Source organism: Gymnoscopelus microlampas (assembly GCF_963454915.1).
Source record: "Gymnoscopelus microlampas genome assembly, chromosome: 20".
Classification (NCBI taxonomy): Eukaryota; Metazoa; Chordata; class Actinopteri; order Myctophiformes; family Myctophidae; genus Gymnoscopelus; species Gymnoscopelus microlampas.
In genome coordinates, this window is record NC_139957.1 from 3,731,607 (window position 1) to 3,755,299 (window position 23,693).

The 23,693-nt window shown below is 38.5% G+C and overlaps 1 protein-coding gene across 1 annotated transcript; it reads right to left on the bottom strand.

Moving 5' to 3' along the window:
* Window positions 1-15,397: 15,397 nt before the first annotated feature.
* Window positions 15,398-23,686, bottom strand: LOC311035976 (uncharacterized protein; the record flags this gene model as incomplete). Its single annotated transcript, XM_084044503.1, has 5 exons — window positions 15,398-15,678; window positions 22,056-22,353; window positions 22,608-22,703; window positions 23,007-23,162; window positions 23,345-23,686. 5 exons carry the CDS (start codon window positions 23,684-23,686, stop codon window positions 15,398-15,400), a joined length of 1,173 nt encoding a protein of 390 aa, XP_083900629.1.
* Between the last annotated feature and the right edge of the window lie 7 nt (window positions 23,687-23,693).

The following is a 23,693-nucleotide window of genomic DNA, read 5'->3' on the forward strand; positions in this document are numbered from 1 at the left end:
CAGCAAGTGTAAAATCAGCCATTACGACGCCATCAAGGCACCACCAAGATACGTTTCCGTCGACTAAATCAACTGTGGTTTAGTCGACTATAATCTTTTGATATTTAGTCGACTAAGACTAGACTAAACCCAAAACATTTCAGATGACTAAATCAAAATGTGCTGTCAAAATCAACACTGATGAGTAACAAGTCGTGCGGTAATTACTGGGAGCTGATGGAAAGGTGTGGCGCTCCACCTTAGCATTCCATCTCCCAGCGGTCTAGTGCATTGTAAAGGGGATAGACTCCTGCGTTTTCAGCTGATACCGACAATTATAGGCCTCTGCGATCTACTTACTTACATACAAGCATTACAGTCAACAAATGTGCACTTTAATTTCAAACCCTGTTTAGTATTTTCCCATGGATTGAAAGGCAGATGTCACTCTAGTCGCTCTTCCTATAGAAACACTGCACAGTGGAGCACTCTTTGTGGCTGAAACTCCCGCCATCTGTGCTCCAATGGTTTAATGAGCCCTCTGAAATAGTCACTTAGATTAGTTTGTCTTGCCACGTCGATCAACATTTAACCCATTAAGACCGGGAACGCATCTCTGTCATTTTTAGATTTCTTTGGGCTATTCAAAGATAGCAGATATACAAGCTCAACTTTAAGTTAGTTCCTTTGATCCGAGCCGTAACACAAATAAACAGTGGTGTAAAGTAACTAAGTACATTTACTTAAGTACAATTTTGAGATATTTGTACTTTACTTGAGCATTTCCAATTTCTAATACTTTTACTTCTACTGCGCTACATCTCAGAGGCAAATATTGTACTTTTACTCCACTACAATTATTTGAAAACTAACTAGTTACTAGTTACTTTGTAGATTTTGAGTACTATTATAAAACATACACTAACCACTTCAGCCCTGTAAGCCGTCATTTGAAAATAGCAGATCTACAAGCTCACAATGCGTCACGATGTGATGCATTGTGAGCTTGTAGATAAGCTATTTTCAAATGATTTTTATACCTTTGAAAACTTGAATGGGACATTCTGCATAATGAGTACTTTTACTTTTGACGCTTTAAGACTTAAAGTGCCTACATTTTGATATAAATACTTTTGTACTTTTACTCAAGTACATTTTGAACGTCGGACTTTTACTTGTAACGGAGTATTTCTATATTGCAGTATTGATACTTTTACTGACGTAATTAACGTGAGTACTTTTTCCACCACTGAATTTGGTGTGTGTGCGTGTGTGTGCAAGTATATGATGTGTCCATGACATGTACAAACATGCACAGATAACAATGTAGTATAAATATAGTACAACATGAATAAAGCATTCACCCTATGCGCACATGAATAATCAATTATATAAAGTATAGATATGCAGCATATGAAGCATTTCACAAACGCGCGCGCGCGCGCGCGCACACACACACACACACACACACACACACACACACACACACACACTGTGTTTGTTTCCAGCATTCTAATTCCTTTCATAACAATAACAATACATAACGGTACTCATGTAGGTAAAAGTAGCAACACCACAGTATAGAAATACTCAGTTACAAGTAAAAGTCCTATATTACAACTTTTACAACAAGTATTGGCATCAACATATACATTATAGTGCCATGGTAAAAGTACTCAAACTTTCAAAATGTGTCTAAATGTGACTAATTGACATTTATTTTATAGAAAAAGTAATATGTTCGTGTATATGTTTTGTAATAATCCAAATCTACAAATGAACTCAAAATCGTACTTAAGTACAGTACTTGAGCAAATGTTCTTAGTATTTTGGAAGCTTCCGTGCGCCCACACACAGCCTCTCCACCCATGCCATTATCCGTTTTATTTCATTATCCGATGCTCATAAGCAGTGGTGTAAAGTAAACTAAATACATTTACTCAAGTACGATACTTTACTGGAGTATTTCCAATTTGCAGTACTTTTACTTCTACTCCACTACATCTCAGAGGCAAATATTGTACTTTTAATCCACTACAATTACTTGAAAACTTTAGTGAGTTACTAGTTACTTTGTAGATTTTGATTATCATTACAAAAGATACATGAACCACTTCAGACCTATAAACATTTAGGCCATTTGAAAATAGCAGATCTACAAGCTCACAATGCGTCGCGATGCGACGCATTGTGAGCTTGTAGATCTGCTATTTTCAAAAGATTTGTATACATTATTTGAAAGCTTGTGAAATGGGACATTCTACATAATGAGTACTTTCTACTTTGGTACTTTAAGTACATTTTTATAACAATACTTTTGTACTTTTACTCCCGTCAGTAGACTTTTACTTGTAACAGAGTATTTCACATTGCAGTAAACAACATGAATACATGTGTGATACCCTCACAATTGTGAAGCAACTTGTGAAGTAACTTTTATTTTTTTGAAAATGTGTAAGCACTTTTTATTTAAAGTATGGTCCAGTACGTTTCTTATTTGTATTATTCCTATGGTCACCAACCAAAATAATATCAGTAGTAATTCACTGTAGGTCACTTGGGATGAGAAGCGGAACCTTTGTGTGTGCAGCAGGTGTTGCCTAAGGGTCCCCTTTAAGGGCTGGGTGCCTCACCCAGGAAAATTAGGAACACAAGTGAACGGTTCATGTCTCATTCCTGTGCCTGTTTATACTGTGTTTTTCAGGTCAGTACACCGTGAAAACCATATTAACTTAACTCCTAAGGTTTAATGTTTATGTGAAGAGACTGTGATGGGTTTTAATGACTGATTTGAGTGTTTAATGTAGAGTTTAAGAAACGGTAAAAAGTCCGCAAATTGACACGCTGATTGAGTGCATAATGGCGTCTCCCTCGTGTTATCCCTCTGAAGATGGCGTTTGCCTCGTTGTGTACTGAACACAGTAACATGTTTGTTTACATTTATCCACGACATTTCCAATGCTTGCTACCTGAACACTTGACAGATACATGATTGGTGAAGGGTTTTCTAAGAATTATCTACAGCTAACTTTGTTTTATTTCATTACCTGGAGCTGAGGTGCTGAACAGATATTTTGCATTCATCATATTTTTCTATTGATACTCTCTTTAATATTTTCGAAGTATTTTGGGTGCTTTATCTTTATTATTCATTAATGGCTTTATTGCTAAAGTGCATTTATTGAGGTTATTGTGTTTTGAGTGTATTGGAATATGCTCATCTTTTCCATTATTATTACCTACAGTTAATTGATATTCCCTATGTGATGATGTGTCAATGTTTTGAAAAGACAGACTACTTAAGATAGCATTAAGCTAAAGAATGTGGCTTTATGTTGCACAGAGACTAATCCTTGATTGTATATCAGATGCAACTTGATGTTGAATAGTATTGATTGCACTATGTGATGGTAGCTAAATGGGACCAGTACAAATGCTGAAATATGGCCTTTGAATGTATTTCATTGTGATATGATGACTATGAGGTTTAATGGGAATATTGAAGCCAAATGGTTATATTGTGAATGTGAAGTGAAAATATGCAAATGTATTTTAAGGGACAGCAGCTCTTACACACAACAGTTATTCTATACTCACCTGTAAAACACCAACACATATTCAACACATTCACCCACACACATACATGCCATACCTACCTGGAACACACACACACACACACACACACACACACACACACACACACACACACACACACACACACACACACACACACACACACACACACACACACACACACACACACACACACATATATACTTACAGTACCTGGAAGGGAATAACTACACACACATATGCTCACCTTGAAGGTGCTATGGACATTGTTTAAAAAAGAGACATTATTGCAGTTTTGGGAAATGTTGATTGATTGCGATATTTGATATTGATATTTTGATATTGTATAACACAAACAGAGCCACAAGATAGAAAACCCATCGGACCAAACAAAATTATAAAACAGCAAAAGGAAAACTACCTGACACATTGGAAAGAAGCAACACAAAAGCAGAGTAAACTAGAATGCTATCTGGCCCTAAACAGAGAATACGCAGTGGCAGAATACCTGAGCACCGTGACCGACCCAAAACAAAGAAAAATCTTAACTAGGTACAGACTCAGTGAGCACAGTCTTGCGATCGAGAAAGGTCGTCACAGGCAGACCTGTATCCCGAGAGAAGACAGACTATGCACCCACTGCACACAAAAGGAAGTGGAAACCGAGCTACACTTCCTAACCGTCTGTCCTTTGTACCAAGACATCAGAGACACATACTTCCCACAGATTACAACCACACACAGAGATTTTGAAAACATGACCAATGACAAAAAACTCCCATATCTGCTGGGCGAAGTACAACAATGTGCAAACACAGCAGCAAGATTCGTGAGCTGCTGTGATAGGAGAAGGATATCGAACGGAACACAACCACCCTAAAGACTAATCATTGTGTATATTCCTGCACTATATTTGCACCCAGTGATCTTGGTACATAGAAATTGATCTATTGAAAATTCTGACTTTCAAATGTACATTTTTTATTTTGATTGTATTGCTGTATTGTTGTATTGTGCTTTTTGCTTTGGCAATGTAAACGTATGTTTTCTCATGCCAATAAAGCCCTTTGAATTGAATTGAATTGAAATTGTATTGTGAATAAATGGAGAGGAAAATTAGGAACACAAGTGAACGGTTCATGTCTCATTCCTGTGCCTGTTTATACTGTGTTTTTCAGAGACCAGTGAGACATTGAACAAAAATCAATCTTGTTACTGTGGTACCCGACTCAGCCTGGGACCCGTAACACATGCATTCCTATGACAGACATGAAGGATAATTATGCATATAAATCAGTGGCTCCCAGCCCGTTTTCTGGATCAGGGCCCACTCGAGAATCTCAAAAGCGTCCGCGGCCCACCCATCCAAACGGCTGGGCTGCGTGCTGATCAATCAATCGATCGCGTTCCGGATTGGATCAATGCAACCAACGTAGCATATAAGTTAATTTTTTAATCGTAATCACAATGAAAACTACCAATTTCATGGTTTTAACGAAAGCATACCCTCAATTCTTTGACATTATTGTTTTAATATCATCCATATCGCCTCCATTATCCGTTCCTCCCCAGGCCATTTATTATCCTATGCTCATAACTACAAGCAGCATGAATACATGCATCACTATGACAGACGTGACAGATATTTATCTAAATTATACCGACTGCTGTAGCATATGGACTTGCACGGTGCATACACACGCCTTGTTCAAAAGTAAAGGGAAAAAAAGCTGATTGTGTAATTTTAATTTAACTCAATCACAATAGCACTTTTCCGACCAGCAATATGGAGATAACTGATGCTTTTTCTTTCAGATCATAACGCTGTCATCGACTACGGATGCACGATTAATCACTCATCGCTTCTGCATCGGACAGTAGGGTGAAGTTTTTTGTTAAAATGTAAATCCCTATATTCTGATAGTAATCATGGCTATAGATTGTTCAGTAACAGGAGTTTCCCCGTCTCTCCAGCTCTTTAATAGACAGAAAATACATTTTTAGGTGCGTTGCCAATTTCAGCTGATCAGCAGAGAGGGTAACCATTTATCAGCTTAAATGTTATAGTGTTCCTGTTTAAATTGTGTCTGCTCATTTCTTTGTCCAGTTTCCCTTGCTTTTGATTTGATTTGATTTGATTTTGGTAAAAGAAATATGAGCAAACACAATATAAATTAAACCCAGGATGTACGCATAAAAGCGAAATAAAACACACAAAATAAATGGTCCAATGAATGAACAGTACACAGCACGCAGCACGTCACATGAACTACAAAATACAAAACACTGGAAACCACCTAAAATCCCTAACGTTTATCAAGCCATATAAACACAAATCTAAAGTGCATCATTATTTAACCCTTTAAGACCTGAGACGATTATTAAAAAAACAGTTTTTGGAAAAAATCAAAACAAAACAAAAATCTAGATTTTTTATAAATAGCAGATCTACAAGCTTGTATATCTGCTATTTTTGAATAGCCAAAGAAATCTAAAGTGACACAGATGCGTTCCAGGTCTTAAAGGGTAAAAGCCGGTAGCTTATTCCATAACGGTATTTTCACACTTTCCTTTATGGGACAGTTTAGATTGAGACAGAGGCAGCTCATTCCAAAGAGAAATACCTGTCTATATAAAAGGAACTCTTGCCACAACCTTTGACTCTTGGTATGTCATGTACTGTTTGGTTCGTCCGAGTTTCATACTGTACAACTTAGCATTACTCCTAAGGTATTCAGGGGCATTGCCATTAAAAATGTTGTATCCACCCTCTACCTCCCTAAACTGGTCATAACCAACATGCGTCCTAGGAGGAGCATTCAACAGATATCTAATGATGTTGTTTTGTACCGTCTGTACCAAGGAGAACATACATAGGCATAGTCAGACTGCTCTCTGGACTTATTACAGTGGGACAGAAATGTGGTTCTCTTTCTGATGAGCTCTGAAATATCACTGTTCATCCAAGAACAGTTTGATCCTAACCTCTTTAGCAGGAGCCACAGAATCCAACACTCTCAAAAAAGTAATTACACGTTTTAAACTGTACCCAGGCTTCAATTGTATTGACATAACCAAAAACATCAGACCAATCCTGTTCCTGTCTGCGTTCATTGAATAAACCTGTAGGCCTACTTCTTCATTGATCTAAAGTGAGCAGTGATGTGTTTATTAACTCGAACTCTATCGGGTGATCGGACGAGTACAGTAAAGTAACTAAGTACATTTACTCGAGTACTGTACTTAAGTACGCTTTTGAGGACTTTTTTTTACTTTATTGGAGTATTTCCCATTTTCTGTACTTTTACTTCTACTCCATTACATCTCAGAGGCAAATATAATACTTTTACTCCACTACAATTATTTGAAAACTTCAGTTACTGGTTACTTTTAAGATATAAATTATGATATTATGAAACATACATTAACCACTTTAGCCCAATTGTATACCTAGGCTATTTGAAAATAGTCAATCTACAAACTCACAACGCAGCGTGACGCATTGTGAGTTTGTAGATCTGCTATTTTCAAATATTTTAGTATTTTTACTTGGTACTTTAAGCACATTTTGATACCAATACTTCTGTACTTTTACTCAAGTACATTTTTTATTCTGGACATTTACTTGTAACAGAGTAGGGGAAAACCGGGACGAACGACGCGGAGGGACGGTTGCAAGTCGGACAATTTTTTTCCCAGCTCTGATCAAAATTGTTGAAGCCAAAGAGTTGAAGCCACTTTTGTGTATTTCCACACTGTAGTAAAAAATACCCTATTTGAGTGTTTTCCATTTGTACTGCTGTGTTTATTTGGTGAAGATTGTAAATGGATTTTGTCTGTTAAGCTAATCTGTGGGCTAACTCTCAGTGAAGGTTCCATTGAAAAATATTCATTAGCTTTTGTGCTAGCTAGCAAAACATCCGGGGAGGGCAGGGAGGGACGAACGGCGCATTACGCCACTCGGTGCATTACGGACAGGGAGGGACGAAAGGTGCATGTGTAACACAAAGTTGAGGAAACGACAGAGGCGACATTAACATGATACATTTATTTGACTATCAGCATGGTCATTTGCTCGTAGGATTCTACTGAAGCATATCAATGAGAGTTAGATGCCAGAAATGTAACTTATGTGCTTGTTATAGGACATTTCATCCGACCGCGCCCCCCCCCCCCCCCCCCCCCCCCCCCCCCCCCCCCCCCCCCCCCCGTGTATGCACCGTTCGTCCCGACTGGCGGCCGTGTGCGGAGAGTAGCGCAACGTCACTGCGTTCGACTCGTTTCACTAAAATTAAAACGGACTGCGGGTAATGGGAGAGGACAAGTGTCTCTTGTTCACAAAAAAGTATGGTTACATGAAATTAATTAATCTCTGTGCAGGGAGGGAAATGGAAAAGGGTGCGTCGTTTGTCCCAACCCTCCCCTACTTCTGCATTGCAATATTGATACTTTTACTTAAGTAAAACATTTGAGTACTTTTTCCACCACTGATGATCACTCAAACCACAACCAATGACACCAATGACTGGCAAACCTTAGCTGGGTCAGACACAATGATGAGAACCGGTATGGATTCAGGGTTTTTGCCATTACATTCGTGTTGAAGTCACCATGAGTAATACTTTCATATTCTGCGAACGCCTTACTGTCACTACATGACTGATCAAGCTGCTCATGAAACGCACTCTGGGCGGTCTATTAGCAGACTCCTGTCAGCATAGGTCGTGTCGGTGGCGGAAGAATTTCAAACCAATAGAGCTTCAAGGTTTTCCCTGGACAAATCAGGACGTAGGTTAAACGCCAAGTCCCTCCTGATATGAAGGCATACCCCGCCCCCATGTCTATTTAATTTCTGGAAAAACATGAATATCATCCAAATATGTTTTTACAGTCTGTTTGCATGTGAAGCTGAAAAAGCCTTTTGTGGTGATTTGAAGGCTGCAGATTCAAGGCTCCAGTGTTTTCTAGGAAACTTTAAGGGTCCACTTTGTAGGACAAATAAAAGTATAAAAAAAAACAAAAAAACATTATAGATTAACCGAAAACTCGTGTTCTTTCAATTACTTTTTTCGTTTATTTTGTATATCTTTTTTTCGGAAAATGAAAAAATAAAACACAATAATAAAATAAAATGAATGAAAAAAGTAATCGAAAAAACATGGCCCCCTCACGTATTAGGAGGGCAGTATGAGTCACCAAAACCAAGGACAGGTGTTTTTGATGAATCTAACAAATAAAGAAAAACATCACATGGATGCAACTGGGACGTATCATCAGTGTTGTAGCCTGGGGTCATAGGGTGTTTCGGGTCTCGCAACATACAACATACACCCTCGCCCAGGTGACCCAGCCAGGGTTGATCAAGCGCCGACTTACGTCCCAGTAGCACCCACGGTCAGTCCTAGGGAAAGACAGGGCCACTCAGTCCGCTTCTCCGGAAGTACTCTGCCGGGACTCGGGGAAGCTCTGGCAAGTGGAGGGACTAGGCTCTGTGGGTTGTCTCCTGGCCGGGCTCCTCCTTCGTCTCACCAGGTCCAGGACCTGAGCGCTGCGCCAGATCAGGTGCACCGCCCCGATCCATACATTTCCTTCTGACGTGATGGTTCCTCTAACATGGTTAAAATGGAGTTTGAAGTTACAATGGGTTTTATACAGGAGGAAGGGGTCGTGTCTGATAAAATGAATATCAAATGTCTAAATACTGAATCAAGCAACTTAAAAAATTGTCTGGGGTGCTCACAAACCTGAGTACGTTAAAATGACCCCAAACATGTTTGAAAGTGAAATATCCCTTTGAGTAGAAGTAAATGTCACATATTTCCCACAGTTTTAATTTGATCTTCCCATTGATTTATTGAAATCCTCCTGAGATTAAAAAATAAATAAATAAATCACGATTTGAAAAAAAATAGCAGATCTACAAGCTCATAGCGCGGCACTCGGTGCCACGCTATGGTTGCGCACAGGCTCATATACGGTTACAGCATGTCTAAAGTGCAGTGGTGTAAAAGTAACTAAGTACATTTACTCAAGTACTGTACTTAAGTACAATTTTGAGGTATTTGTTACTTTACTTAGTATTTCCAATATCCAATACTTTTACTTCTACTCCACTACATCTCAGAGGCAAATATTATACTTTTACTCCACTTCACTCCAGTTTATTTGAAAACTTTAGTTACTAGTTACTTTGAAGATTCTGATTATTATTACAAAACATACATTAACCACTTCAGCCCTACATATATTTCGGCCATTTGAAATGGGACATTCTGCATAATGAGTAGTTTTACTTTTGTTAATTTAAGTACATTTTGATACAAATATTTTTGTACATATACTCAAGTACATTTTGAATTCTAGACTTTTACTTGTAACAGAGAATTTGGCAGCAATTATGAAGTATTATAACACTTTATAACACATAGGATGCGCAAGTGCTACAGAGTATTTCTACATTGCAGTATTGATACTTTTACTTAAGTAACAAATGTGAGTACTTTTTCCACCATTGCTGAAATGTAACTGGGAGCCTGACCTCGCAAGGCTTTAGTCGTCTGTAAAATCTTATAATCAATTCTGAAACTCAGCGGCAGCCAGTGAAGGGAGGCCAGAACTGCGCCGCCTAGAGTTATAGTCAATAACTAGCAGCTTGCTATATTTGATGCCTCCCTGTCTTTCTCTCCTACTAAAAGTGTAATCTTCCTGCTCTCACTACATTACTGTTATACTCTTTGACTGCTAATGAGTTCTCTTGGCCAGAGGTTTTTTGGGGTCTGGGGACCCGCAGGGGTCCTTGAAAGGGTTCCAGGGGATCCCCACTAAAATGGATTATAGTTAGGAAGCAAATAAAATAGGCCCTTAACAAGCCTGTAACTCAGAGAGCGTACCAATGAAACCAAATGGACCCTTATAGAGTTATGGGGGCCCATGGTCTAATGCATTCTAAACTGGGGGTCCTTGAAATGAAAAAGTTTGAGAAGCACTCCCAACACGCGTGCATTATTGAGGCTTTTCCCCGTATCAGCACCGAATAACTCAACCTCCTTGACTTAATATGACCTGCCCTTTTATTCTGAAAGCTGTTTCTCTCCCCTTAAATTGGTTCAAAGGTCCAAAGGTTTGGCCTTTTAATTGGCTTAATGACACCACCAGAGCCCAAAGGACGGAGCGCGTAACATCTGAGCGAAAGTGGAATAGTGATGATCTTCATTTTATCCCATTAAGACCTGAGGCCGATTCTACAAATGCCTTCTAAAGCAGTAGTTCTCAAACGTTTTTGTAATTCAAAATTATTCAACAATGTTTGCCTTTTTTTTTAAAGCTTTAAAAAGACTGTAAAAAAGCTTTTTTTTACAGTCTGTTTGCATTTGTGTGATATGATTTTTTATTTTACCTTAACCACTTGAACCCTAGCATCCCTTTTCTGAGGAGAACTTTAGCCAAAAATAGCCGATCTACAAGCTCACAACGCCTCGCGCTGTGAGGCGTTGTGAGCTTGTAGATCGGCTATTTTTGGCAAAGAGGTGTAGGCAAAATAGGTGTAGAAGGAAAAAAGAGCAGACCACGTAAACAAAAAATGTTGAATCTGAAACACAATTTTATACGATATAGAGGAGGTCCCTGCTTCATCTCTCTCAGCTAGGGGGTCATTGGCCTGAAAACGTTGAAGACCCCTGTTCTAGGCCATTAATGAGAACTGCAGCGTTTTGGCCTCATTTCCAGCAGTGATGAGTTGCTACACACCTGGTTCAGCACCACAGATAGCTCAGGTCAGGTTGTGTTCAGAACCATGGATAGCTTAGGTCAGGTTGTGTTCAGCACCACGGATAGCTCAGGTAAGGTTGTGTTCAGAACCACGGATAGCTCCCTGTCTCTCACTCTCTCTCCCTCGCTCTCTCTCTGTCTCTGTCTGTGTCTCTCTCTCTGTTTTTTTGTTGTGGTATGTGTGTGTGTGCCCTCAAACTTAAATGCTATAAAGAAACAGTGTATTCAAAATGATGAAATGCCCATTGAATTAATTGTACGTATATAGTATTTGGCTTAAAGGACGACTTCACCCATTTTCAACCTATCCTGGTTTGGGATCACGCTGTCTCTCACCTATCTTCATATAATTGGTCCTCACAAATAATAAAATGATTTAGAAAATGTGTACTCGGTCTGTGTCTCAGAGGAGGGCTGTGGACACTTCAGAAACAGAACATCATCATTAGGCAGTTTTTTTTTCTCTCAAACAAGATTTAGATTTGTTTTATTTAGATGTTTATTAACATGAGAACAATGGCTTCAATTGTAGCACGCTAGCGGTCCAGGAATAGAAATCCTGCTGTTTCTATTAGCTTGGATTCCCCATCGATGATGTCACTGGTAGGAGGGTTTTTGAACTGTCCACAGCCCTGAGACACAGACAGAGTAGACAAAAATGCTACCGTATTATTATGAGCATACGCGAGGAGGACCAATTATATGAAGATAGGTTTAAAATGGGTGAAGTTGTCCTTCAATCTGTAGTTTGTGTCCTTCTCTTCACAAATTTACACCAATAGTATTTGTATTGTAATACTCAGTAGTATTTATACTTATCATACAAATAAGTATAAATAGTCATTTTTACCATTGTATCTGTCTGTTTGAAGTGCTGGCTGGGGGTTAGTGACATTAGAGCATGAAATGAATGGACAAATAACCTGCTTTTATTATAAGATAATGATAAGAGAATGATATGCTGATTGGTCTCCAAGACAGACACACATCACTTTTGGATTTTTCATTTCCTATTCAATTTCCGCCCGCAATTCATATCAACGTCTTTGTCCATCCTTGAAATGTATATTATACAATTCAAGGATGGACAAAGGTATTGATAGAATCTTATATGCAATAATAAATGTCTGTTGAACATCCAGTCCAAATTCTGATCATTATTTCCAGAGATACGTGTGCTGAGGGCAGCTGCTGTTCCTTTCCCAGTAGTGTTTCAGTATGGGGGGATCCAAATATCAACCAAATAAACTCATTTTGCAACGCAAATATTAACAAATATATAACCTATAACAAATATTTTTTATACAACCACCCATTTCAAACGTGGTTGTTCTGTGTTCTACCCAGTGGTGGAAAGTAACTAAGTACATTTACTTAAGTACTGTACTTAAGTACAGGTACTTTTACTTTACTGGAGTATTTCCAATTATCAGTCATTTTACTTCTACTCCACTACATCTCAGAGGCAAATATTGTACTTTTACTCCACTACAATTATTTGAAAACCTAAGTTACTAGTAATTTGCAGATATAAATTATTACATTATAAAACATCGCAGATGTACAAGCGAGCTTGTACATCTGCTGTTTTTGAACATTTTTGAACAATCTTGAAAGAGTTTGAAAAAACATCTTCTGGGGGTCCCTGGCACAAAACATTTGCAAATGGGGGTCCAAATACATCATTTTGGGGGTCCTCCTTGGCACTATTGAACTATTGATTTAAGAAGGCCTTTGTAGAATCGACCTCTGGTCTTAATGGGTTAATGGGGGGAAAAAATGCCTTACACGTTTTCTTTTTTTAAATATTAATGTTATTTTATGATTACAATCTCAGTACAATCGTTCGCCAATTATTTGCAATATCCTCACATCCCACAGGTTGAGAATCACTGATTTAAATAACGTACATGATTCTACCTTATCCCATCGAGTCGGTTCTGACCTCGGGGAGTTGTGCTCAATTATTCACTTGCTCAGATTTTAATATTACTTAAATTTGCCAGGCCCCTAACCCATAAATGAAATGTCTGTATAAATGATTCTCTAAGGGCATAAAAAAGGAGGCAGTGAAATACTTTTTAACCAATAAAAAGTCTTTGAAATAAACTTTATTAACCCTGTAACAGAGAGGTCCTCTGTTACTTGCCATTTGCACATGTACATTGTAACCTTTATTTATGGTTGGATTAATTGCATAGCATATGGTCACTTTAGTATTTGCACGGCATAATTTGCACATTGTAGTTTGCACAGAAAGGAATGCAGTCATTTTATTGTTGATTACATTTAACTGAACATTTGAGACGTGTCCTGTCCAGCTGAGCTGGCCACTCAGCTAACTAGTCCACCTATGGAGACAACATGTTTGGTGATATCTGGCAAGTGCAATTGGTGTAATATGAGCGCAATAGAGACTAAGTGGAATGTGTGAGAGGTGCAATATGGGTAATGCTGAGTAATGATTGAAAGCTTAACATGTACCAAAGTGGGCTGTTCTGTTTGCCAGTGTAATTGGGCTGGACCAAGTCAGAAGGGCAGAGGGGGGTTATAATGTGTATTTGGAATTGTGAGGGATCTTGTGTAAAGTTGTAGTATGAGAATCATTAGTGGTGTAGTTCATGGAGTTTTAAGATATTTTTTATGAGTTAATGTTATATGTATTTCTGTATTTATATATTTCTGTATTTGTATATCTGTTTATCTACCCCTTGACATGGTGGAGTCTTAATTGCCTCAGCTGCTCCAGCTGAGTATAAAATGCTGCCAGTAACAAGCCTGTTTAGTTAGAGGTAGAATGAGAGCCAGGCAACACCATGTCTGTCACCTGTGTTGGAGCTCCTGTATTATCTTGTTTGATGTCGGTGAATAAACACACCTTTTGGTTGCACTTTACAAATGCCTCTGTACTGCTTCCAGCCGCAAAAGGGCTCATTCTCACAAACCCATATAGGAACGCATCTGTGTCATTTTTATATTTCTTTGGCTATTCAAAAATAGCAGATATACAAGCTCAGAGCGCGGCACCGAGTGCCGCGCTATGAGCTTGTAGATCTGCTATTATTTCTTTTGTATCGTTAAAATGTGTGCAAATCTTTGAATATATAATTTAAAGCCAACATTTGTGAGTCAAATCTTTGCTTCTGGGGGATTCTACAAATGTCTTGAAAAAAATGTATGTTGCTATAATCAGTGGTTCCCAAACCTTTTTCATGTGTAGGACCCCCAAAATCATATGTATTTGGCTGCGGACCCCCATCTCAAAATATTTTGTAATGTGGACATATAAAAATGTTCCCTTTAAATATATTATATTCAAAGATTTGCACACATTTTCACGATTTTTCAAAAATAGCAGATCTACAAGCTTGTAGCGTGGATGAGCTTGTATATCTGCTATTTTTGAATAGCCCAAAGAAATGTAAAATGACACAGATGCGTTCCCGGCTTTAATGGGTTAACCTAGATATGACGACCATGGGGACATACCGTGGTCATGTTTTTGTTACTTGGGCTTTTCTTTTTTTCTTGACCACAATGTTAAAAATGAAATGTAGTTATTTAGATAGATGCTACAGTAGGTTCATTGTTTACCTGGTAAACTTGTCAAATTGTCGTAGAATACAGTTTGTGTAGAACATTGGTTCTCAAAGAGGGGTCCGGGGACCCCCAGGGGTCCTTGAGGGAGTTCCAGGGGGTCCCCAGCTAAATGATAGATTAGGCACCAAATGGAGCCTTATGGGTCTGTAACTCTGAGAGTGTACAAATGGAACCAAATGGACCCTAACATGTCCATTTGGTTCCATTTGTACACTCTCAGAGTTACATTGACATAGATTTTACAATATGAATTGCGGTCCAAGTGATAGAAATCAAGTTCAAGTTCAAGTTCAGGTTTATTTGTCATATGTATAGATACAGAGTATAAATACAATGAAAATTATTTTGCTCAGAGCTTTCTCAGTCTTAAATACATAGGACATTGACAACATCTATAGTGCAAAGACATCTATAGTGCACAAAGAACACAAGGAAAGAAGTGCAAATGAATGACCATACAGTGCAAAACAGTTCACGGTCAGCTGTTCAGCAGCCTGACTGTTTGGGGGAAGAAACTGTTACTGAGACGGGTGGTGCGAGATTTGATGCTCTGGTAGCGTTTTTTGGAAGGGAGTAGTTTGAACAGGGTATTTGCGGGATGGCTGGTGTCTTTAATGATGTTGTGGGCTTTTTTCATACAACGAGTGGTGTAGATGTTACGGAGACTGGGTAATTCTGTGCTGCCGATGATTTTAGCTGCTGTTTTTACGGTCCTCTGCAACCTGTTGCAGTCCTGAGCGGTCGTGTTACCATACCACACTGTGATACAGCCAGTTAAGACACTTTCAATTATACAACGATAAAAGTTCACTAGTCCTTTTGTACTTAGAAATGCCATTAAATGGGGGTCTGTAGCCCTAATGCATGTCAAACTGGGGGTCCTTGAAATTAAAATGGTTGAGAATCACTGCTAGAGCCGTAAAAAAAATCTTCTCTTATGGGGGTCCCTGGCATATCTTTTGAAATGGGGGTCCGCGGGCTAATAAGTGTCAATTTGGGGGTCCTTGAAATGAAAAAGTTTGAGAACCACTGATACATGTAGAACATGTATCATTCAAATCTTACTGTTGTCCCCCAGGTTGGGAAAGGCTGTTTTAGAGTTATAAAAAATAATGCGTTGTTACTAGTAATTTGCAGATATAAATTATTACATTATAAAACATGGCAGATGTACAAGCGAGCTTGTACATCTGCTGTTTTTGAACATTTTTGAAAAATCTTGAAAGAGTTTGAAAAAACATTTTCTGGGGGTCCCTGGCACAAAACATTTGCAAATGGGGGTCCAAATACATCATTTTGGGGGTCCTCCGTGGCACTATTGAACTATTGATTTAAGAAGGCCTTTGTAGAATCGACCTCAGGTCTTAATGGGTTAATGGGTGGAAAAAATGCCTTACACGTTTTCTTTTTTTAAATATTAATGTTATTTTATGATTACAATCTCAGTACAATCGTTCGCCAATTATTTGCAATATCCTCACATCCCACAGGTTGAGAATCACTGATTTAAATAACGTACATGATTCTACCTTATCCCATCGAGTCGGTTCTGACCTCGGGGAGTTGTGCTCAATTATTCACTTGCTCAGATTTTAATATTACTTAAATTTGCCAGGCCCCTAACCCATAAATGAAATGTCTGTATAAATGATTCTCTAAGGGCATAAAAAAGGAGGCAGTGAAATACTTTTTAACCAATAAAAAGTCTTTGAAATAAACTTTATTAACCCTGTAACAGAGAGGTCCTCTGTTACTTGCCATTTGCACATGTACATTGTAACCTTTATTTATGGATGGATTAATTGCATAGCATATGGTCACTTTAGTATTTGCACGGCATAATTTGCACATTGTAGTTTGCACAGAAAGGAATGCAGTCATTTTATTGTTGATTACGTTTAACTGAACATTTGAGACGTGTCCTGTCCAGCTGAGCTGGCCACTCAGCTAACTAGTCCACCTATGGAGACAACATGTTTGGTGATATCTGGCAAGTGCAATTGGTGTAATATGAGCGCAATAGAGACTAAGTGGAATGTGTGAGAGGTGCAATATGGGTAATGCTGAGTAATGATTGAAAGCTTAACATGTACCAAAGTGAGTTGTTCTGTTTGCCAGTGTAATTGGGCTGGACCAAGTCAGAAGGGCAGAGGGGGGTTATAATGTGTATTTGGAATTGTGAGGGATCTTGTGTAAAGTTGTAGTATGAGAATCATTAGTGGTGTAGTTCATGGAGTTTTAAGATATTTTTTATGAGTTAATGTTATATGTATTTCTGTATTTCTATATTTCTGTATTTGTATATCTGTTTATCTACCCCTTGACATGGTGGAGTCTTAATTGCCTCAGCTGCTCCAGCTGAGTATAAAATGCTGCCAGTAACAAGCCTGTTTAGTTAGAGGTAGAATGAGAGCCAGGCAACACCATGTCTGTCACCTGTGTGTGAGCTCCTGTATTATCTTGTTTGATGTCGGTGAATAAACACACCTCTTGGTTGCACTTTACAAATGCCTCTGTACTGCTTCCAGCCGCAAAAGGGCTCATTCTCACAAACCCATATAGGAACGCATCTGTGTCATTTTTATATTTCTTTGGCTATTCAAAAATAGCAGATATACAAGCTCAGAGCGCGGCACCGAGTGCCGCGCTATGAGCTTGTAGATCTGCTATTATTTCTTTTGTATCGTTAAAATGTGTGCAAATCTTTGAATATATAATTTAAAGCCAACATTTGTGACTCAAATCTTTGCTTCTGGGGGATTCTAGAAATGTCTTGAAAAAAATGTATGTTGCTATAATCAGTGGTTCCCAAACCTTTTTCATGTGTAGGACCCCCAAAATCATATGTATTTGGCTGCGGACCCCCATCTCAAAATATTTTGTAATGTGGACATATAAAAATTTTCCCTTTAAATATATTATATTCAAAGATTTGCACACATTTTCACGATTTTTCAAAAATAGCAGATCTACAAGCTTGTAGCGTGGATGAGCTTGTATATCTGCTATTTTTGAATAGCCCAAAGAAATGTAAAATGACACAGATGCGTTCCCGGCTTTAATGGGTTAACCTAGATATGACGACCATGGGGACATACCGTGGTCATGTTTTTGTTACTTGGGCTTTTCTTTTTTCTTGACCACAATGTTAAAAATGAAATGTAGTTATTTAGATAGATGCTACAGTAGGTTCATCGTTTACCTGGTAAACTTGTCAAATTGTCGTAGAATACAGTTTGTGTAGAACATTGGTTCTCAAAGTGGGGTCCGGGGACCCCCAGGGGTCCTTGAGGGAGTTCCAGGGGGTCCCCAGCTAAATGATAGATTAGGCACCAAATGGACCCTTATGGGTCTTTAACTCTGAGAGTGTACAAATGGAACCAAATGGACCCTAACGGGTCCATTTGGTTCCATTTGTACACTCTCAGAGTTAAATTGACATAGATTTTACAATATAAATTGCGGTCCAAGTGATAGAAATGCCATTAAATGGGGGTCTGTAGCCCTAATGCATGTCAAACTGGGGGTCCTTGAAATTAAAATGGTTGAGAATCACTGCTAAAACCGTAAAAAATCTTCTCTTATGGGGGTCCCTGGCGTATCTTTTGAAATGGGGGTCCGCGGGCTAATAAGTGTCAATTTGGGGGTCCTTGAAATGAACAAGTTTGAGAACCACTGATACATGTAGAACATGTATCATTCAAATCTTACTGTTGTCCCCCAGGTTGGGAAAGGCTGTTTTAGAGTTATAAAAAATAATGCGTTGTAAACCACTGCTAGAAATGTAGTTAAGTGGTCACACTCTCTGGTTTTAGGCTTAATAAAACCACCTTTCTGTGGATGTGAAATTGAATTAAACAGGTCTAGAGGGAGCTGGCTCCACAGATCCCTGACCGAATTGTTTACCCCAATATGTGGAATTAAAGCTCTGACGGAAAATGTATTTTGGCACCTGCATCAGCCTTCATTTTCTCCAATGTTCAGTGATGTATATCAAATCAGATTAATCTCTATTAATCTAAATGCATAAAGATACCTTTCCCCCTGGGGATGGGGCGGACTGTGTGGGCATAAAGTGTGAAGACATGTTCTCGTCACGTAAAGTTTCACATATCTGATGGCCGTCCCTGCCTACGATCAGGGATGTGCTCGCATGTATTGATTATTTTCTTAGCGTTTATTCCGTAAACCTTTTTGATTAATCAAATCAAAATCAAATATTTTTTTATTTTTTGTAAAATATTTTACATATCAACGAAAAGGCGTACAAAAATACTTTTTTATATACTTTTTTATAATCTATTAGTCTGATTAACCCTTAAGCCCTGTTTAATAATTTGATATTGTACAACAATTGTGCCTCACGAAAATAACAGATCGACAAGCTCATGATGTGGTGTGAGCTTGTAGATCTGCTATTTTTACTAGGGTTTTGTTTTGGTCGCACCACCGATCCAACTGATATGCCCATACAGTATATGGACATCTCTGTATCTGTCAGTCCTTGTCCCTTTTATGCCCATATATGGAGCTGACTGTTTTTATTTAACCACTCCTAATATGGTTATGGCTTTGTCATGGTGACAGACATGTATATACAGTAGGGCTGAAGTGGTAAATGTATGTTTTGTAATAATAACATAAAATCCGGCATATGCAAGGAATGTTTTCGTATTTTTACGTATTTCCACCGGAAATCCGTGGGGCGGCTGTAGAAAACAGTCAGGGCATATTTGCCAGCACTAGCCTATATAGACAGGTTTCCTGTTAGTAAACATGAGAGGATATGACCGCGCAGAGCCGGGGGTAGCCTATAGAGGGCGCCATTACCCGCAGCAGCTCTGGTCAAATGTCCATTGATAAAAGAAATGATCTTCACCGGGTTTAATGAAAGTAGATTAAATTATGCAGTTTGTAATACCTTGTTTACTCAATAAAAATGATTCGTCGGAAGTTGGATCTGTTTGTATATAATAGCAGCATTATGCCTATTATGCCTATAATAGCAGAATTACTCCCGAACATAACAACAGAGTGAACGGCGCAACAATTCGTTCCCCCCGAGCATGCGCAGATTGCGCATTCTGCTCTGTGATGACGTCGCGCGGAAATCCGTCTATATGGAGATCCCCATAAATGGAGATTATCAACTTACAAAGTCGTCATAGATACCTGAACGCGTGTCATATATACAAAGTCTGACATCAGCAACCTCTGCTCAGATCTCCATATATAGAGATAAACGTCACGTCCAGGACTGACAGCATAGTCCCATATTCGGGCATAACCGACGTGGGCCGACCCATAAACGGAGATGTCTGACACTACCTGACATCATCAGAGGGACACTAGGGCCACCGCTAAAACGTATAAAAGGCTCGGCATGCCTAGGTTCAGATCAGTCCCAGTAGCGACTCCGAGAGAGGTTAACCACTAACACACTCACAAAACTATAACTAGGCTCTACTCAATTTTATTGGTGAAACATTTTTACACTCAAAAATATTGAGTAAATTCTACTGGTATGAAATCATGTAAATGCTACTTAATTAATTGAGTAAAAGTAAGCAAAATAGTTAGGTAGATATTAACAACTACAATTGAGTACAATGACCTATAGAAATTGAGTAGATATAATTAAATTCTTAAGTCAATACCACTAAAAAATACAAGTAAATATAATCGAATATTAGAGTATGATTTAATAGATATTATTGAGTACAATGACCTATAGAAATTGACTAGATATAATTAAATTCTTAAGTCAATACCACTAAAAACTACAAGTAAATATAATCGAATATTAGAGTATGATTTAACAAAACAAATATCTTACATTTACTCTATTAATTTACTCGATTTAATTCATATAGTACTATTTACCCTATTCATTTACTCTCGTCTATAATTTCTATAAATTATTAAAACATTTAAATTATTTACTTACATTTTAAACATGTCTACCTTTGTATGTCAAATGAGAACAACGATTGTACAGACAATATATGTTTTTATTGTCCAAATGGAACAGTGCAACACATTAAACAATAACAGTGTGCAAAATGACATTTAAAAATGTCTGCAAAAACAAAGCTTCAAGCCAATGTTCAGTAACAGGGGTCTCCCTGTCTGGAGTGAAAAGAAATGAGTTTGTTAAATAGCTGGAGAGACAGGGAGACCCCCGTTACTGAACAGTGGTTTTCAACCCCTTTCATATCAAGGTCCACTTCAACAATAATTAACTCTTAGTGTTAAGTGTTAAAGATCTGTCGATCCATTTGGTTACCAGCTCTCCATCATTTTGCTTGGGACCACCCGGTACCACTGGTTGAAAACCACTGCACTATGACACCTTCGATTGAACTCTGCATATGGGTAAGCAGCAGTCTAACAAACATTTACAAAGAACAATTATGAGCTCTTAAAATGAAAATCATTACCATACACACATTTTATAGTGCTAATCAATAAAGGCTGTTGACAATAACACATTTTAAATTCTAAACTTTTATGTAAACATAAACACTTTTTAACTGCACTCTTATGTAAAGTGTTAAAGATCCATAAGGATCCATTTGGTTACCAGCTCTTCATAATTTTGCTTGGGACCACCCCCTGAAGGACCGGTGGTCCCCGGTCCACTGTTTGAGAACCACTGCAGTATGACGTATACACTCAACACCTTGAATTGAACATTTATAAAGAATAATAATGAGCTCTTTAAACATTACCACACATACACACATTTAATAGAACCAATCAATAGAGGCTGTTTGAAATACTTTTCCAAAAGTGTTCTTAACTTGTGTGTAAACATTAACACTTTTAAAATCTGAACTTTTATGTTAACATTAACCCCTTTTAACTGCACTGCAATATTTAATGTAAACATTAGAATAATAGCTCCCTTCCCTTATTAAGACAATAAATGTACTTTTTGGCAGGTATAAATCAAATATCAAAATACAATGACCTAACCAATCACAAGAGTTGAGAGAGAGCTATTCCCATGACAGAAAATGTATGTTGACTTGCCACTGTTTCAACATCAAAATAAATCAACCTCCAGTGGGTATACCCACATTCAGACAGCATGTTCAGAGCATGTTTCTGATCAACAATCAGAAACTACTTACACAGACATTCTTTCAGTCTCTGAACCTTTGCTGTAAGCCGTCCAGAGTCCAGCTGAAGGAACAGCTTCTGAAACACCTCAAAACTATACTTGAGTTTCTTGGGGTACCTCAGGTCAAAAGCATAAGTCAGTCCCAGAAGATAGCAGCAGGCTCTGCTCACATCCCCGAGATCTTTGAGGACGGTGATGCCCTCAATCACGATACCGACATCTCTTGCGTCGCCTTCACCTTGGTTCCGCAGCTGGTAGATTGCCATCACCTTCTGTGCCAACTCCGCTTCCACACTGGCCGATGCATCCTGAGAATATTGTAAAGACAATTGATTAGAGCTCATTTTCAGGCTGCATGTTACCAGACAAGGACACAGATACACACTAAGCAAACCAAATTGCTTTTACACATGCATTGCAGCCTTGAGTGCATCTTGCTATTACCAAGTTGGGCTGTATGTGAGAACACAATGTCTTAATCACAACCTGAGTCTCTGGACACTTTCCCATGAAACCATCCATAATCACATTAGTTTTTAAAAAAAAGCTTAATTTTACTCACTTCAATGTTCACGATCAATTCATTTGCATGTTCTCCCAGATGGTCCATTAGGCATCGGATGACGACCTCTCTGGTTTGCTGAATGGGGATTCCAGTCTGCAGATATAGCAACAATAAATTAAATATTACTTTTCATATTCAAGCAGGGTGTTTCTTTATTGCATAAACTTCAAAGGCTGGGAGACTGTCCTTAATCTTTATTAAGACTTCTAGCAGGGAATGAACAGGAGAGTATTGCACGGGATTAAGATGAGTTTAGGATACATTCATATATTATAAAGTAATTGGTGATTGTAATTGCATTGCATTGCATTTCACAAGAGAGAAGTGTGAATGAGACAGATGGGATCATAATTAAAACAAGTATTAACTGAATAGGTAGGCCTAAATGTTTAATACCTGAAGTAGAACACTCATTTGAGCACGATGTCTCTCTCCTACAGCACCCTTCTTTGACTGGAACAGTGACAGCAGTTTGGCGGTATGGTGGTCCAACATGGCCATGAATTTTTGTTCGAGATTCAATGAGGTGATCATCCTGAATTCGGCACCGACCTGAAAGACAGAAATGAGGGATTGAGAGATAAAGAACACATTGTGAGCTTGTAGATTAGTCATTTTCCACATGTTCATGTAGAATAGATGCTAGGGTGCAACGGGTTAAATACAATGTAAGTGGCTGTTACATGCAGGACATGTCATTTTTGTTGACCAAACCAGCAATACAATTTACTCACTTGTGAAACATTAAAGAAGGCAGGCCATCTCTCCTTGAAGTCTTTGACAGACATCTGCTGGCTGATAACATCTTGTCTCCTATGTGCAAAGGTTCTGCACATCAAGTCCTTGATGACTGTGCTGTTTTTCTTCTTTGATTCCTCGATTAGTTGGTGTCGGTAGAGCTCTTGCTGTTCCTTATTGTCTCCTGTGGGATAGTCTGGGAGATACATCACTTCTCCTTTCCGTGCTTTCTTTACATTCTTTGCAGGTTTACGGTCACTAGGCCTCTTGTTCTTTAGAGTGTTGCAGCTAACCTCTGAAAATCCAAGACCGCTGAGCTTTTTCCTAAAATTGTTCATCTTGTCT